Raw genomic sequence first — 15,615 nt, 5'->3', positions numbered from 1 at the left:
CCACATGGAGATGCCAAAAAAACCTAAACCAACTACCTTGTCCTACACATACAGTATACTAAAGTACACAGCAACATACACAGGACAACATTATCATGAATGTGTCTGAAAACAACATGAATGTACTGAAATGTGTCTGTGCATAAATACAATGTGCCATCAGTGAGTCAAGAGCGCTCATCAGTGTTGGGTGTAACGCGTTACTGTAATTATATTACTTGTCCACTGAAAAAGTAAAGTAAGGAATTACTGTTCATTTTTAGGTAATTTAATTACAGTTACTTATAATGTACTTGCGTTACATACTGTAAATTAGTTCAACAGTTCTGTTTAAATCAGTATTGAATTTACAATCTAAATTTGTCGTCTAAAGGTAAAAGTGAACACTGCCTCTTTAAAATCATTAGCTGTAGTGCAGTTGCACGTGAGTTTCCAACTTTGTACCAGTTGGTTGTGTAGTCGCTGTCTGAAGATGTCGGCAGAAGCGAGTGGCTGTTTTGCAGAATGGAAATATTCCAATTACTTCACTTTTTTGACACAGGTAGGCAAGAACATTATGGTAAAATGTAAGCTATGTCGCTAGGGAGAAAAAACTACTCGCGCGCTCTCTGAGAGACGGTCTTCAGTCAGTGCGCTCTCAGCCAAAGCGCACACACATAGCCGCCTCTCGCGAGTGTCAGATTTTCGCAGTTCATTACACATAAACGTTCAAATACACACACAGTTATGTCAAAATGCCCGTCTTGGCATATATTCGCGTTGGTTATGTGAATGTGAACAGCATGTGTAACAGCATATTGTCTCCGTCCATTAGGTCTTAGTGACAGCAGCCTTTAAACATGCTACTGTCAACTATTGGCTGTCTGTATTATAAATGATAATCAAATAACAAAAGAAAAGCTTTAATAAGGATTAATCTATATTTAATTCATACAGTTATGACTATGCAGAGTTATTTTATATTTGATTATTCAATTTCTGTGGTATTTTTACTTACTACTATTAGACCTACCTGGAAAAAAAATATAGCATTGTTTTATTTGTATTTTTATATATTTTTAACGTGGTATCGAGTATTGTGCACTTTTGGTGGTATCAGTACCGACTAGGTTTATGGTATAGTGACATCCCTATTTGTTACTAAAAAAAAAATTAAGTATTATAAAGTAAATAAAAGTATTATAGTATATGTTTAAATAAAGTTAAAATGTTTTCAAAAGCTATAAAAGGCTAAACTATTCCATGTTTGATTAAATTATTAAAAGAGTTTCCTTTCTATTGTCTATCTGGTCAAGGTTTATAGGGATTTTAAGACGTAATTAGTAAGTTACTTATTGAGTGATTAAATTACTTTTTAGACAGAGTAATTAGAAAAGTATTTTAAATACAACATTGATGATGTAATTAGTAATTAGTAACTAATTACTTTTTTGAAGTAACTTACTCAACACTGGTGCTCATATATGATTTGTTTGCGCATCAATATAACGGACTCACGCGTGCTTCTGTACATCACCGCAATCGTTTTTACTTTGATTGCAATCCTCATCCATCAAAGCTTTCATAGCAAGAAGCTGGTTTGCTTTATCCAGCCGAGAAACACAGTTTTCATGTCATCTGGCCATACAGCAGTGGGATGTTTCGCCGTTCCGTTCAGACAGGAACAGCGCGATGCAGGAGGGCTCGCACTCTTCAGATACAATAACAGAATGTGACAGAGAGTTTGTGTTTTAAAGTGAAACAGACAATGGAATGATTAATTCTCTCTGCCATCTCTGATATAATCAGCATGGACTTTAAGATCATCTAACTGCGTGGCGTAAATTACGTTATGACGCAATTTCACATGCTTCCGTATTTTTTATTTTTTTTTTTGCGTTAAATATGCGTTAAATTATTTTAACACGTTAAGGATTTTAAATTAATTGCATGCGTTAACGCGTTAACATTGACAGCCCTAATATATATATATATATATATATATATATTTTTTTTTTTTTTTTTTTTGATATATATATATATTTTAATAAGGGTACATTAAATATGAGTAACTGGTGACTTTTTGTATTAATCATTTAAATAATTATTTCAAAACTATTCTTATGACTTCTCCGATTTCTCAGTATATGAACTTTTATTTAACAATATGAAACCATTCAGTGAGAGAAATATAAATTAATATTAATTTAATAATACTTTCTCATGTCTTTGTAAGAGGTGGAAAAAAGCTGGTTTTGCAAGTCAATATAGCACATTACATATAAAATCATTTCTTATAAAGAGCACCACCTGAAGTCTGTCCACATGAACTTTGACTCCTCCAATGTTTCCTTTCTTAAAAGATGCCAGCATGTCCAGGATAGGGTTGAAGCGGCTCCCCCTATCAAGAAAGAGATGTCATTGCTGTACCTCTCATAAACAAAACCAGGTTCAGGCTGATTGGAGAGCCTCTTACTTAATGTTGTCCTCTCTGATAAGGACCAGGAAAAGAGGCCGGCCTGGCATCTTCCAGCACTGCTTAATAAACTGCAAGGCATTCTGTAAAACACATGTAAATACAACTGCATTAATACAAGCACAATGCAGACAGCAGGAGAAACACTCTGTAACTCTGAGGCTGACACTGATGATTTATGGGGAATGTTTCTGTCCATTGCCCATTTTCTGCCCTAAATTTGATTCTTTCTTTATATAGAAAGATAGACAAAGTATGGAACACAAAGTGAGCCCTCTTCTTACATCGTCGGAGGAACCAGTGAGGTGTGATATCTCACCTTAATATCATCTATCAAAAGCATGACATCCTGGGACAAGTAGAAGTCGCTGAGATCGAAGACAATTGGATAGCAAACCACAGTCTTTCCAAGGATTCGATAAATCTGAGGGGGAGAGAAATGACCCATTGCGTTACCTGCAACTATATGGATGACTGTTAGATCTAGACATATACTTTACCTCAGACAGCAAATAAAACATACCATCCATTCTGAACAGACAGACACGTGAACAACCCTCTAACTCTCTCTGTATTTATGTGAGAAGTGAGTTAGCTACTGAAGTCCTGCATATTGCCCACTACTGTCGTACTAAACACAATCAATTCTCCAATAAATACAGAAGATCATTACTCTGGAGCACCTATTTTTATCTTCCCCAAATGTCATCATGCTTAAACTGCCTGTAGGCAGTGAAGCTCAGCAGTTTTGGAACAGAACAGACTTATAATCAATCATCTACACCTCTTGACATAAATTAAGTTTGTGTGAAGTTAAAGGGATAGTTCACCTAAAAACAAAATTTCTGTCATCATTTACCCTCATGCAGTTACAAATCCATTTGACATTTTAAGTCTGTTAAGGTTAAAAAAAAAAAAAAAAAAATACCCATAAAAGTACTCAATATATAAATTGAGTGCTATTTTCCAAGCCCTCTCAAGCCATACGATGGCTTTTTGAAAAAAAAAAAAAAAAAAACCAGACTGAAATTTAAGTCATTAATCTTCTCTCTTAGTAATATGTTAATTCCAGATCATTTGTGAACAGATACATGTGAACAGATAAGTCAGATACATGAATGAATCGTTCAGTTCAAAAAGTAAATCGTATTATCTGGTTCTGTGAAAAGAACAGCTCACTAGAGCAAGATTATCAGTCAATACCAACTTAAATTTCAGTCTGTTCCTCACACACAGCCATCATATGGCTTAGAATATAGTGCACAAGTCTAATAGATGATTTTTATAGTGTTTTTGGTGGGTATTTTGTCATTTTTGAAGATTAGCAGACGTAGTCACTATGAACTGTTGCAGTATGGAAAAGATCTGTTTACACCTGGTATTAAGATGCGTTTTAGTCAATCAGATCACAAGTGGATGACACCTAAGTATAGGTGTAAAAGGGGTATAAAATGTTTTGAGCTTGTTCACTTTCAATCACTTCCAGAGGTAGTCAAAAATGCGTAAACATTACACGCTAGCTATACAGGATTTAAACTTTGTGGACTGGAGACCCAAGTTTGGTTTGAAGACGAAAAATGTACCAAGTACAATGTTCTCTCGTAATTCCTGATTTTAAACACGCACTCACCTCGTTCGGCATGATCTTGTGGCTATTAGAGCAGAAATGAAAGCTGCTGCTCTCCGTATGTTTTTCTTAGTCTCCAGTCGCGTTCATACTGCATGTAAATTGCATGAGCTTATTTCGTCCATTACATCAAAAGATCTGAAAAACCCATACATTTACCCACCCATAGACCCTCCCCTTGAAGAAATCAGGATAGACGTGGTTGAAAGTGGACAAAAGAGATGGATTGGTCACACTTTAGATTAGGGTCCAATTCTCACTATTAACTAACTATTAAAGGGTTAGTTCACCCAAAAATGTAAATAATGTCAATTATTACTCACCCTCATGCCATTCCATGCCCGTAAGACCTTCGTTAATCTTCGGAACGCAAATTAAGATATTTTTGTTAAAATCCGATGGCTCAGTGAGGCCTGCATAGCCAGCAATGACATTTCCTCTCTCAAGATCCATTAATGTACTAAAAACATATTTAAATCAGTTCATGTGAGTACAGTGGTTCAATATTAGTATTATAAAGCGACGAGAATATTTTTAGTGCACCAAAAAACGACTTATATAGTGATGGCCGATTTCAAAACACTGCTTCATTAAGCTTCAGAGGGTTATGAATCTTTTGTGTCGAATCATGATTCGGATCGCGTGTCAAACCACCAACCTGCTGAAATCACGTGACTTTGGCGCTCCGAACCGCTGATTCGATACGCTGATTCATAATGCTTCGAAGCTTCCTGAAGCAGTGTTTTGAAATCGGCCATCACTATATAAGTCGTTATTTTGTTTTTTTTGGCGCACCAAAAATATTCTCGTCGCTTTATAATATTAATATTGAACCACTGTACTCACATGAACTGATTTAAATATGTTTTTAGTACATTAATGGATCTTGAGAGAGGAAATGTCATTGCTGGCTATGCACTGAGCCATCGGATTTCAACAAAAATATCTTAATTTGTGTTCCGAAGATTAACGAAGGTCTTATGGGTGTGGAACGGCATGAGGGTGAGTAATTAATGACATTATTTTCATTTTTGGGTGAACTAACCCTTTTGAACTAACTACAACTTTTGCCTCAAACTCCTAATTGCTGATTATTAATAGTTAGTAAGGTAGTTAAGTTTAGGTATTGGGTAGGATTAAGGGATGTTGAATATGGTTAAGTAGAATAAGGCATTAATATGTGCTTTATAAGTACTAATAAACAGCCAATTTCCTATTAATATGCATGCTATTAAGCAACTAGTTACTAGTGACAACTGGACCCTAAACTAAAGTGCTACCGACAGATTTTTTAAACACCAGGTGTAATCGGGTATGTGTCTCCCTCTTCCACTTGTAATCCGATCAACCAAAACATCTTAATACCAGGTGTAAACAGGTCCTTAGAGATACAATTGCACCATACAAGTTTGTAATGACATGAGGCTGAGTACATAATGACTATTCCTTTAAAGGAGAGTTGGACTAATATTTAATTATCATAGGCACTGTGCAAGAGTTATTATACGGATTAACCACAAAGAACTGTAATGAGCAGGAGCTGAAGTAAATAAGGAAATGTTTGGATTTCCAGTCAGGAGAGGTTGTGACAGAACACAGAACATTGTTTACCTTGCAAGTGCCAATGCAGCCAACAGGCCTCTCCGGTCTCCCACTCAAACCGAGCTTCTTATTGATGGCAAGGAAGCGGTATGCCTAGAAAAATAGAGACACACACACACACATATCACACTCATTAAGGACTAGAATGCCTGTGCGTGTCCATTATGTGCATAAAGGTATTATCTGAGCCATTATAGTACAGGCACCATGCGGTTTAATTCATAACATGCATGTTTTGTTCAGCATTTGATTAAGAAAGCCTGGTTATTTCCCTGGAGAAAAGGTCAACAAAACAATCATGATGGGATATGTGTAGGCTTTTGTATGACTGGCGCACACTGAAAACTCCAGGGATTGTTGAGTGGTGCACTTTTTACAGCATGGCAAGTGTTGAGTAAGATATCAACAAATAAAACTGTATAACACGAGGATCACATTTTGCTGTGAACATTAACATCCCCTCATACATAGTGTGACAAAGAAGAATCAGAATGAGCCAGACAAGACAGTTTACCTTGCAGTTTTAAGTTGGTCCAGTGTACCACTGTGCTATTTTTCACAAGGTCTTATTAATGCCAACAATTAAGACAAGATCTTAGCAATTAAGTCATAATTTAAGCATAACATTTCACAACACTTCCTCCTGACCTCAAGAAAGATGCTCTCTTCAGTAACACTAATTAGTAATTTATCATTTAGCTGATACTTTTATCTACCTCAAATTACAGTACACTTATTAGAGACTCTGGATCCTTGGAGCAACCTGGTGTTATGTGCCTTACTCAAGGGTACATTTGTGATAGTTCATGGTTCCTTGGTTCCTTTCACTTTCCAGCCTAGATTTTAAATCAAAGTCAAAGTCAACCGATATGCTACCATTCAAAGATTTGGGATTTAAATGTTTTTGAAATTATCTCATGGTCACCAAAGCTGCATTTATTTTGCTTAAGAAACTTGTTATTATTAGTTGAAAATGGTTGTGCTGCTTAATAAAGTATGAAAAGTGTGGAAGTGTTTTTTTCCCAGGATTCTATGATGAACAAAAAGTTTGAAAACAGCATTTATTTGAAATAGATTTTTTTTTTTTAATATTATATATTTTTTTGTAATTTCTGAAGAATTTATTGTGTTCTTGCTGAATAAAATTATTGATTTATTTAAAAAAAAAAAAAAAAAAAAAAATCGTACTGACCCCAAACTTTTAAACTGTAATTGGTCCACATTGTGCAATTCAGTCTCACTTTTAGATGGATTATTCCTCTCACAGTAACAATTACGTATAAGTTGAACTGTGGGTAAAGAGTCTCTGCAGAGCAAAACAGTGCAAGGAGATTCAACTTTTTCATCCAATGAATAAACCACTATGATAGTGACACTCATTAAGCACATATTTAAAGGCAAAGCTGCAGTCCACATCATGACACACAACTTAAAATGGCAACAAATACAATATCAGGGCAAAACACTAAAAAGTACAGCAGTAATTTGCATGATTTATTCATGCCACAGTACATACTGGAAATTGTAGTCCTGCCTCCCTGCCACCCTATTTCACCAATGTCCACCCACTTGGAGATCTATGGCCTCGTCATTACTCAGGTTTGCCCTTCAATCTAAATCTACGGGATTTTTCATTCATTTTATTGTCTGCCAAGTAGAAATCACAAGACTGATTGCTTAGAAAAGTAATAATACACTTCTCCTGAAGTGTAGCAACCTAAAATCTAAGATCAAACCCCTCACCCTGCATATAGTGACGCTTGCATCAGTAATAATATTCCAGTGCAGAGAGTACAAAGTCAGCGTGTGCCGACATCTTTACGACATTAGATGGAGCTCTATTTCTCTCTGACCTCCTGCAGTCTGACATTCTCAGAATAACACTCCAATACAAAAGTGTACTGCACAACATGACAAAAAAAAAAAAAAAAAAAAAAAAAAACGAACAATAAGCCCCTGCTGAGGAGAATCCAGCTCATATCCAACTGAAACAGGAAAATAGATGCTAATTTAGACAAAATCCAGTTGTCAAAATGAACATTTTCGAGAGAGCTTTATGCTCCAGAACTCTTTTTCTCTCATTGCGGATCCCTGTACCTTGGAAAATTTGTGTGCAGAATAGCAATGAGGGGAAGACACAACTGAATCGAGAGTGCCCTTCCTCTAATCAGGAGCTCAACATGCCTGACACGAAACCTGCAAATGTCACGCATGTTAAGCCTGTAGCACATCAAGAGGGGCAGCGAAGCCAGTGTGCTGATGTTGAAACAAACCTCTTTAATACGAAGGATTCTGCAATAAAGACGTTCACGCTCGTATCACTTTCTGCAGCCTTGCCGCTTGAATTAGAAACAGCATGTCAACCTATGAACTGCTCTCTTATCTGCGCTTGTATTTTACATGATTGTTCAAGAATATCAGGCAAAAGGATTTGTAAAAGATAAGACTGTACATTAGGGCTGCACGACTGATCAAATAAAAAACTGAAAAACAATTACAGCTGCCACAAATACGTAATTGTGGAAAGTGTTGAGAGATTTCCATTTTGATCTACTCCCACTGTGTCAAAATGTGTTTTTGCATCAATTGAGCATTGTAACCAAATCACAGACATTTCTGCAATGGCAAATCAGATTCATTTAAATTAGTTTACAGTCTACTGGTGAAGACAACTGGGCCTAATAAGCAAGTTTGCATAAGCAGTCTGATCCATCTTTATTGTGGCAAACAATAATGAGTGCTGAAGAAACATCACCTGACACTCAAAAAGAAGCTTTAGAAGCAAAGTGAAAGGCTTAGACAGTAATTCAGAAAGATTTTGATTTGCAGGTTGCACCACTCGCCACGCAGTCTGAGTAATAGCCAATATGCATTGCAAGTGAGAGATTACTATCAACAATATAATCAACAAGGTGAAGACAGTGTAAATAAGCAAGTGTAGACGGCTTTGATGATTATAATGGGAGTGTTCAAGACTCTGCATGGTCTGCACAGGAAGAAAGATTCACTGATTATAGCAGGATTGGAGTGTTCTAGTATTGTTGTGTTGCAAGATTTCCGAGTATAATTTATTCAGAATTTGGACACATTTAGTTTTGAGTCATGCTGCTCAAAAAGTTGACCATAGATGCTGGCTTGATTTACTTATTTATGGATTAATATAATTTATTTAATGTAGAATTGACTTAATGTAGGATTAACAGATTGATATCAATATTAATTAAACTACACTACTGTTCAAAAGTTTGGGGTCAGTAAGATTTTTCCACTTTTGCATGGTGTTTGGACATAAATGTGTGTTGGCAGTGTGTGTACACAACCACCCTATAATGATAAAAATCCAACCACTCCCTTTTTTTTAATCCCCATAAATCATAAGCAGTGTCTCTGAACAAGCCGTTTCTAGATCCCTGGCAATGTGACGTCACATTAGCCACAGGCCCCGCCCACGAATGTTGACAGACACGGTCGTTTTAACACAGAACCGCCCTGAGCGAGTTCACAGCGAGTTGTACAGTCTGCCATTGCTGCACTGACGAGAATGTCTCCCAAGCGTTTTAGGTGTTCTGTAGCTGGATGGATTAATCCACATAGCTCTCTCCATTTACTCCCGAAATCTGAGCCGTTGAAGATGAGGTGGATTCATTTTGGTTTCGAAGAAAATGCTCCCTCAACTCTACCGAAATTCGTTTATGTCTGCGCGAATCATTTCACACTGGACTGCTTTGTGAACCAATGTCAATACAAAGGGACAATACAAAACATACAGCCTCCAGAGTAATGAAGGTGAGAGCACTTTATTACAGTCTATCTGAGTTGATTTACGGATATAAAGTTTACCAGTTTATTAAGCACCACCCGAAAAGGCATAAGGTCTTTATATATTTGTTTACTGTTAGTTGTAACGAGTGTTTCTGTGTACTTCGCTGTGTATGTTGATGATAATGCAAGGGAGAGAAAGAGAGTTTATGGATAATATTTTAATGCACACTTGCACTGTGTTTTATTATGCTCTTACAGAGATTTTCTATAGAGAAAACAGACGCTTCATCTTTTGTGTGAAGTACAATAAACATTATAAAACTCATCGGTAAACTGGCTTGTACTAATTTATTGGATAAAAACAAGAAGACAATATAAGTTATAACCGTAATTAAACTAAACTATACCTGTTCTATCTCCATGCAGCATATATTCGCAGTGCGTCCTGACTGAATCCTGACAGGGGAGAACGAGCTCTTGAAGCTCCGCCCTCTTAGGACGAGTGCAGCAGCTCCTTTGCATTTAAAGGGCAAACACTGAAACAGCGCATTTTTACTCAACCCCAAAAAGTGGCAATTTTAACATGCTATAAAAAATTATCTGTGGTGTATTTTGAGCTAAAACTTCACATACACACTCTGGGGACATCAGAGACTTATTTTACATCTTGTAAAAGGGGGCATAATAGGTCCCCTTTAAAGGAATGAATACTTTCAAGGATGCATTCAATTGATCAAAAGTGTATATATATATATATATATATAAATAAATGTAATTGTAATAATCCAGAGAGATTTTTTGTATGCACAAGGAGTCTGACAACAGCCGGTATGCTCCACAGGGAGATCTGATCTCACCATCATCGAGTCCATCTGGGATTACATGAAGAAGTAGAAAAAAACTGAGCCAGACTAAATCCAGAAGAACTGTGGCAACATCTCCAAGAAACCTGGAGCATAACGGCTGTTGTCAGACTCCTTGTGCATACAAAACTCTCAATGGATTATTACAATTAATGGCAAAAGGAATGTTTAGAAATGTAAACTGATATTTCCTACTGACACACTACAGCAAAAGATATAAAGAACTGGCAAAGAAAAAAAACTTTTTTTAAATTTATTTTTATTTATTTTTTTGGGGGGGGGTTTGCAGTTCTAGTGCTGTTCCTCCTATTTAAAAGAATTATTCAAGGAATTCAAATGTGTATTATCAGTCAAGCGTGATATTGTGTCATTTACCATGAAAGGTGACAGCGACGAAGGAGCTGCAGCTGATCTAAAGTTGGCTGCCCTATCCAAAGAGCTCCAAGCATTCTTACAGTGGCATACTCAGCAAACTATTACTCCCTCTAATGCACACTGGCACACACACACACACACACACACACACACCAGACACACACACACACACACACACACAGACACACACACACACAGAAACACACACACACACACACACACACACACACACGTGTGCGCACGAAACTGACCGCAGATAGAACAGAGTCAAGGGAAGCAGATACTGTTGGGTGTCTGATTTCAAACAGCTTTTAAACCAAACTGCAGTAAATTGCACGTTCCGGCAACAAAACCTTACCACCCACTCACACTCCCACAGACAGAAGAACAAACACGTAAACACTCTCGCACATATTGCTCCGTGCTCTTCCCTTGATTACAGACAGGACGAGCACAAAAAACATTTTGCAAAAGATAATAATCTAATAATCAGATGGCCAGATTAGACCAGGTTGATCAGAAAAATAAAGGCTGCATTCTATTGATATATTGTCACTATGGATTACATTTTTGCTAGCATGTTTACAAACAAAGGACATTTATATATCTGAGAAAACATTAAAGGCTATTTTGAGAGTTTTTTGTCAAACTAATTTAATGAATAGTGCACTATTGAGGTTCAAACCATGGTGTAAATCTTTAAGAGAATGCAAAAATAATTCATTGACTGACATGAGTGATGTGCCAGTCAATCCAAACTGAGTGGTTACTTGATAAACTGGCCAATGGTCTAATGGAGCGACTGTCACAGAAATTGATCAGTCTGGAAGATTTGTTTGTTGGTCAGTTTGATTGATTAAATAGGGGTACCTTCACCAGCTCTTTCTGAGGCCAGATCTGAATGGGCTCCACCTGCTGTGGGGTCTGAGTTTGAATGCCATAGGTGTTGAGGAAGACCTGCAATCTGAAAGACACAAGCAAGACAAAGACGATTTAAACATTAAACACGAATCTATTAAAGATAACGTGTATCATTTCTGCAACATTAGTGGAATCAAAGGAATTGCAAAAATAATGACAACTTATAGAAGCCAACAGAGGCTCTCTCTCTCTCTCTCTCTCTCTCTCTCTCTCTCTCTCTCTCTCTCTCTATATATATATATATGGGAGCACACAGGTGGTGATATCAAGGAAGATATATTATATATATAGTAGTCAACATTTGAAGTGGATTAAAACCTTTCATCAAAGTTGTCCTAAAACCTTCTTCTTAGGACAACTTAGTTCTTAGGACAACTTTGATTAACTTTTTTGATCCACTTAAAATATTGACTACTGTATATATACATCTTCCTTGATATCACCACCTGTGTCACATTATAGTGATATCTGGTTCTAGTTAAAGAAAAAATATTAACTATTAACTTTAATATTAACTATTGAACATTTTTTACTATTAACCATTACACATTTTTACATGTAATTTGTCTTTAATTTGGCATTATACAAAACATCTCATAAATGTAACATTATAACTACCATAATGAACATGATTCAAAGTTTTTTTATGATTTAAAATGCTGAATACAGAAGACTTATTTGCCAGTGGTTCCCTCAAAATTTTCCTATGAGTTTTTATAATGGGGTAAAATAAGGTGTGTGGTAAACATAATTTGACGATACTTGAACAGTTTGTTCTACAACATAAACTAAACACTCACACCCAAATGTTCTTATCTAACTTCTCTTCAAAATTTGTGTTTTCAATTTGGGTGTGTGTGTAATTTATGCTGTAGAGCAAAACGTCCAAGTATCAGCAAGTTATGTTGTACCACAGACCTTATTTTACTCATAATAAAAACCCATAGAAAAATCTCAAGGGAACCAGTGGTGAATTATTCTTCTGGGTTTTGACATCATCCCTGCACCACTTTATTTTGCATCTTGAAGAAATCTGTATACTGCATGGTACGCTAGGCCAGCAGGCTAATAAGTTAATAATAGGCTAATGTAATGGTATGTTAATTGGTTAGTGAAGAAGAATAAATAAAGTTTATTGGACCACAGACTGTGATAACATGTTTTCACGGTTATTCATTTGCTAGATTTACAAAGTTTTTCTTTCTTTCTTTTTTTTTTTTTTTTTTTACTATTTTTACAATTATTTTTTTTTTACTATTTAAAAACGTAATGTACAATTATATCACAATTTAATGCCAGGTGTTATATTACCCTGGCATTAAATTATAGAAAACTAATTATTGCTTCTGCACAAATGTTTCTAATACAACGTCTGAGGGAGTGATGGCAAATTTCTCTTTTCTGACCAACATAATCGCTCTATAATTTTTTCCTATTGTGGATTTTTTCTTTTGCTATTGAAGTAAATGAGAATACAACCATTTTATTTGTTGTAGTTTCCGTTCACCACTATTTCCGTTCCGTTCACCACTCTGTTTCTGAGAACCCCGGAAATGTGAAAAGGGTCCATTTCACCATTTTATCTTTGGTAAATTATGTGGTAATTTAAAATACTTTAATTTTCATATTTACATAGTTAACATGCATCATAAAGTGGTTATGTAAGGTTTGTAATCAAGCGCTGAAGTAAAGTATCCATTAAGGTCCAAGGGGAAACAATCTTGCATGACTGTAAATACATAAATGAGTGGTCTGCAGGCACTTAACATGCTAAGGGGTTTAATGAAAATGTATGTTTACAAGCAACCAGAACCTTTGCTCCAGCATACACTATAATATTTAAACAACATTATTTCAGCTTTGCAAGGAAGGTGAGGTGTTAAGTGGAACTTGCTGCTTTAAATGAAGGTACTGATGGTTGAGTTGGACAAGTAACCCTGATTAAGGTTTGCCGTGTAAAGAAGTGGAGAGATGGGTTAAGTACTGGGGTGAACAATGTTAAATGAACTGCAGAGCGTGTCTGGCTGGGACCAGCTGGCCACACGACCTCTTTAACCTCCCCCTCCTCCCAGTAAAGCTTTAAATGATAGTGCTGATAGATGAAGGCTACAGAATAGCCCAACAATTAATGTGAAGACATCAATTAGACGAGAGGACGAAGAGAGAGAGACATGAGAAATGTATTTACCTTTGACTTTCTGCTACCAGGGCCACATGAATGACCACATCGTTCACAATGGGACCCTGCAGGAAACAAACAAAGAAGACGTATTAGAAAACTTTGTGTCTCAAGGGAGAAGACTCAAAGGCAAGGGCACCGAGTGTAAAATCCATTGTCTGTGAGTTCAGGAGTGAGTGACTTCACTAAAAATGAAGAAAAGAGAGAAAGACCTTAAGAGTGAATGAAAAGTCAGAGCAGTTTGAGTATAACCGATGACTGGGTGGCTGGAGGGAATAGGGGAAAAACAAGCTTCATTGAGAGGGAAAAGGAGAGACTGCAGACAAAGATGAGGGAGATGATGGTGGATCAGAGCCCTGATTCTTTATGCTAGCTCATTACAGCCGTTTGGGCTGGATGATGTAGTAATTTCGCTGAGATAATGAGCTGCTGATTGCTGAAGGTTTAGGTTGGGTCATATCAATCAGTTGCTAAAGCCCTCTGCCTACACACAGAGGACACCCAGCATCCATTTAAACCTTCCACAGCCACAACTCCAAAACTGCAAGAGGATCTTAATGGCTAATTTGTCGTTTTCTCAAGATCGCAACTTGCGGGCTTCCCTTTGTTTCAAAACAATCGTTATTTCTACGATTCTGCTTGGTGCTATGGTCAAACAAATGATAACCGAGGTTTGCAGGCACTCCTCTTGCAAAAACGTACAGCACATACCAACCCCCTGCAGCTACAACTCCCAAAGCCATAATATTTACCAGCTTATATGTAAATAACACACCTCCAAATGCGCTAAAACGCATCATACGTCAGGATAGACATCTATTAGTCTGAAAGGAAGATTTATATTTGTGATGTAGGCTGTTTGCCTCATCTGTGTTGTTGTTTGCTTCCCCTGAAATGGGGGCGATAAGTGCTTGGTGAACAGGGCAAATCACAGCTTTGGGTTAAATGACATATTGGCACAGCCATTTTGTGGAGGCAGTGCAGTGAGTCATCATAAGGGCTGATCAACAGAGACTATTCATGCTAATTCTGCCCTGTATGAGGACTGCAGAGGAGGATGGTATTTTGTTCAGGTGTATGGAAGCAGGTTCAAGCTGCCCTTGATGGATGGGAAGTGAATGTCTGGGTATGTTATTAAAAGTGTAAAGGTGCAGTACAACTGCAGTAGCTTGCATTGCGCCAAGAACAACATTGAAACAACTTCAAAGAGATATAAACATTAAGGTTAAATCAGTCATTTATGCACCATTAGTGACACCAAACATAATTGCAAAACAATCAATAGCAAAACCATCAACATTAACATTTACTGTACGCATTTGCCAGATGCTTTTGTCTAAAGCGACTAAAGGCTGGGAATCATACACTTGCCGAATGAGGATCACACAGTTAAAGGCTATCAAGTCGTCCCGAACACAACAAACTCACAAAAGAAATATGCAGCTCCTTACACGCATGACACATGAAAACATTGTGTTTTGTAAAATTGGTTTAAAATGTCAAACATGTTTTATATATTCTGACTGTGCTCATCCTACACTACACAATTTTCTGTCAACTCCAACAGTCCAAAATCTGCAGACTGGCTCTGACTTTCGGCAACTATCGTTGACTCATACAGGCTGCAAATCAGGGTAAAAATCTGTGCTAAAGTTGTGTAGTAGTCCAGCTTTAACAATGCATTTAGGGCAAACTTTTATCTGATTCCCTGGGAACACAACAGACACAAACAAACTCATGACCTTGGCATATGAGCTACAGAATCACTTTTTTCTATTGGTTCTGTTGTTGATCACTACAAAAATTATTTTGACTCAAATTTCAGCTTCAG

At 36.9% G+C, this 15,615-nt stretch overlaps 1 protein-coding gene across 4 annotated transcripts in view; it reads right to left on the bottom strand.

Annotated features, from left to right (window-relative positions):
- The window catches only part of phkb (phosphorylase kinase, beta), an 80,517-nt gene that overhangs the window by 9,160 nt on the left and 55,742 nt on the right, over nt 1-15,615 (bottom strand). For all 4 annotated transcript variants that reach the window (XM_051898480.1, XM_051898479.1, XM_051898477.1 and 1 more), the window contains 6 exons: nt 13,794-13,849; nt 11,555-11,648; nt 5,694-5,777; nt 2,775-2,879; nt 2,456-2,538; nt 2,290-2,380 (listed from right to left, as the gene is read on the bottom strand). In XM_051898480.1, the coding sequence (XP_051754440.1) occupies nt 2,290-2,380; nt 2,456-2,538; nt 2,775-2,879; nt 5,694-5,777; nt 11,555-11,648; nt 13,794-13,849 (513 nt within the window). The remainder of the gene's footprint in view (nt 1-2,289; nt 2,381-2,455; nt 2,539-2,774; nt 2,880-5,693; nt 5,778-11,554; nt 11,649-13,793; nt 13,850-15,615) is intronic.

Source organism: Ctenopharyngodon idella, chromosome 7, assembly GCF_019924925.1.
Source record: "Ctenopharyngodon idella isolate HZGC_01 chromosome 7, HZGC01, whole genome shotgun sequence".
Lineage (NCBI taxonomy): Eukaryota > Metazoa > Chordata > Actinopteri > Cypriniformes > Xenocyprididae > Ctenopharyngodon > Ctenopharyngodon idella.
Note: the sequence above shows the minus strand (reverse complement) of the source record. Positions and strands in the feature narration are given on the sequence as shown.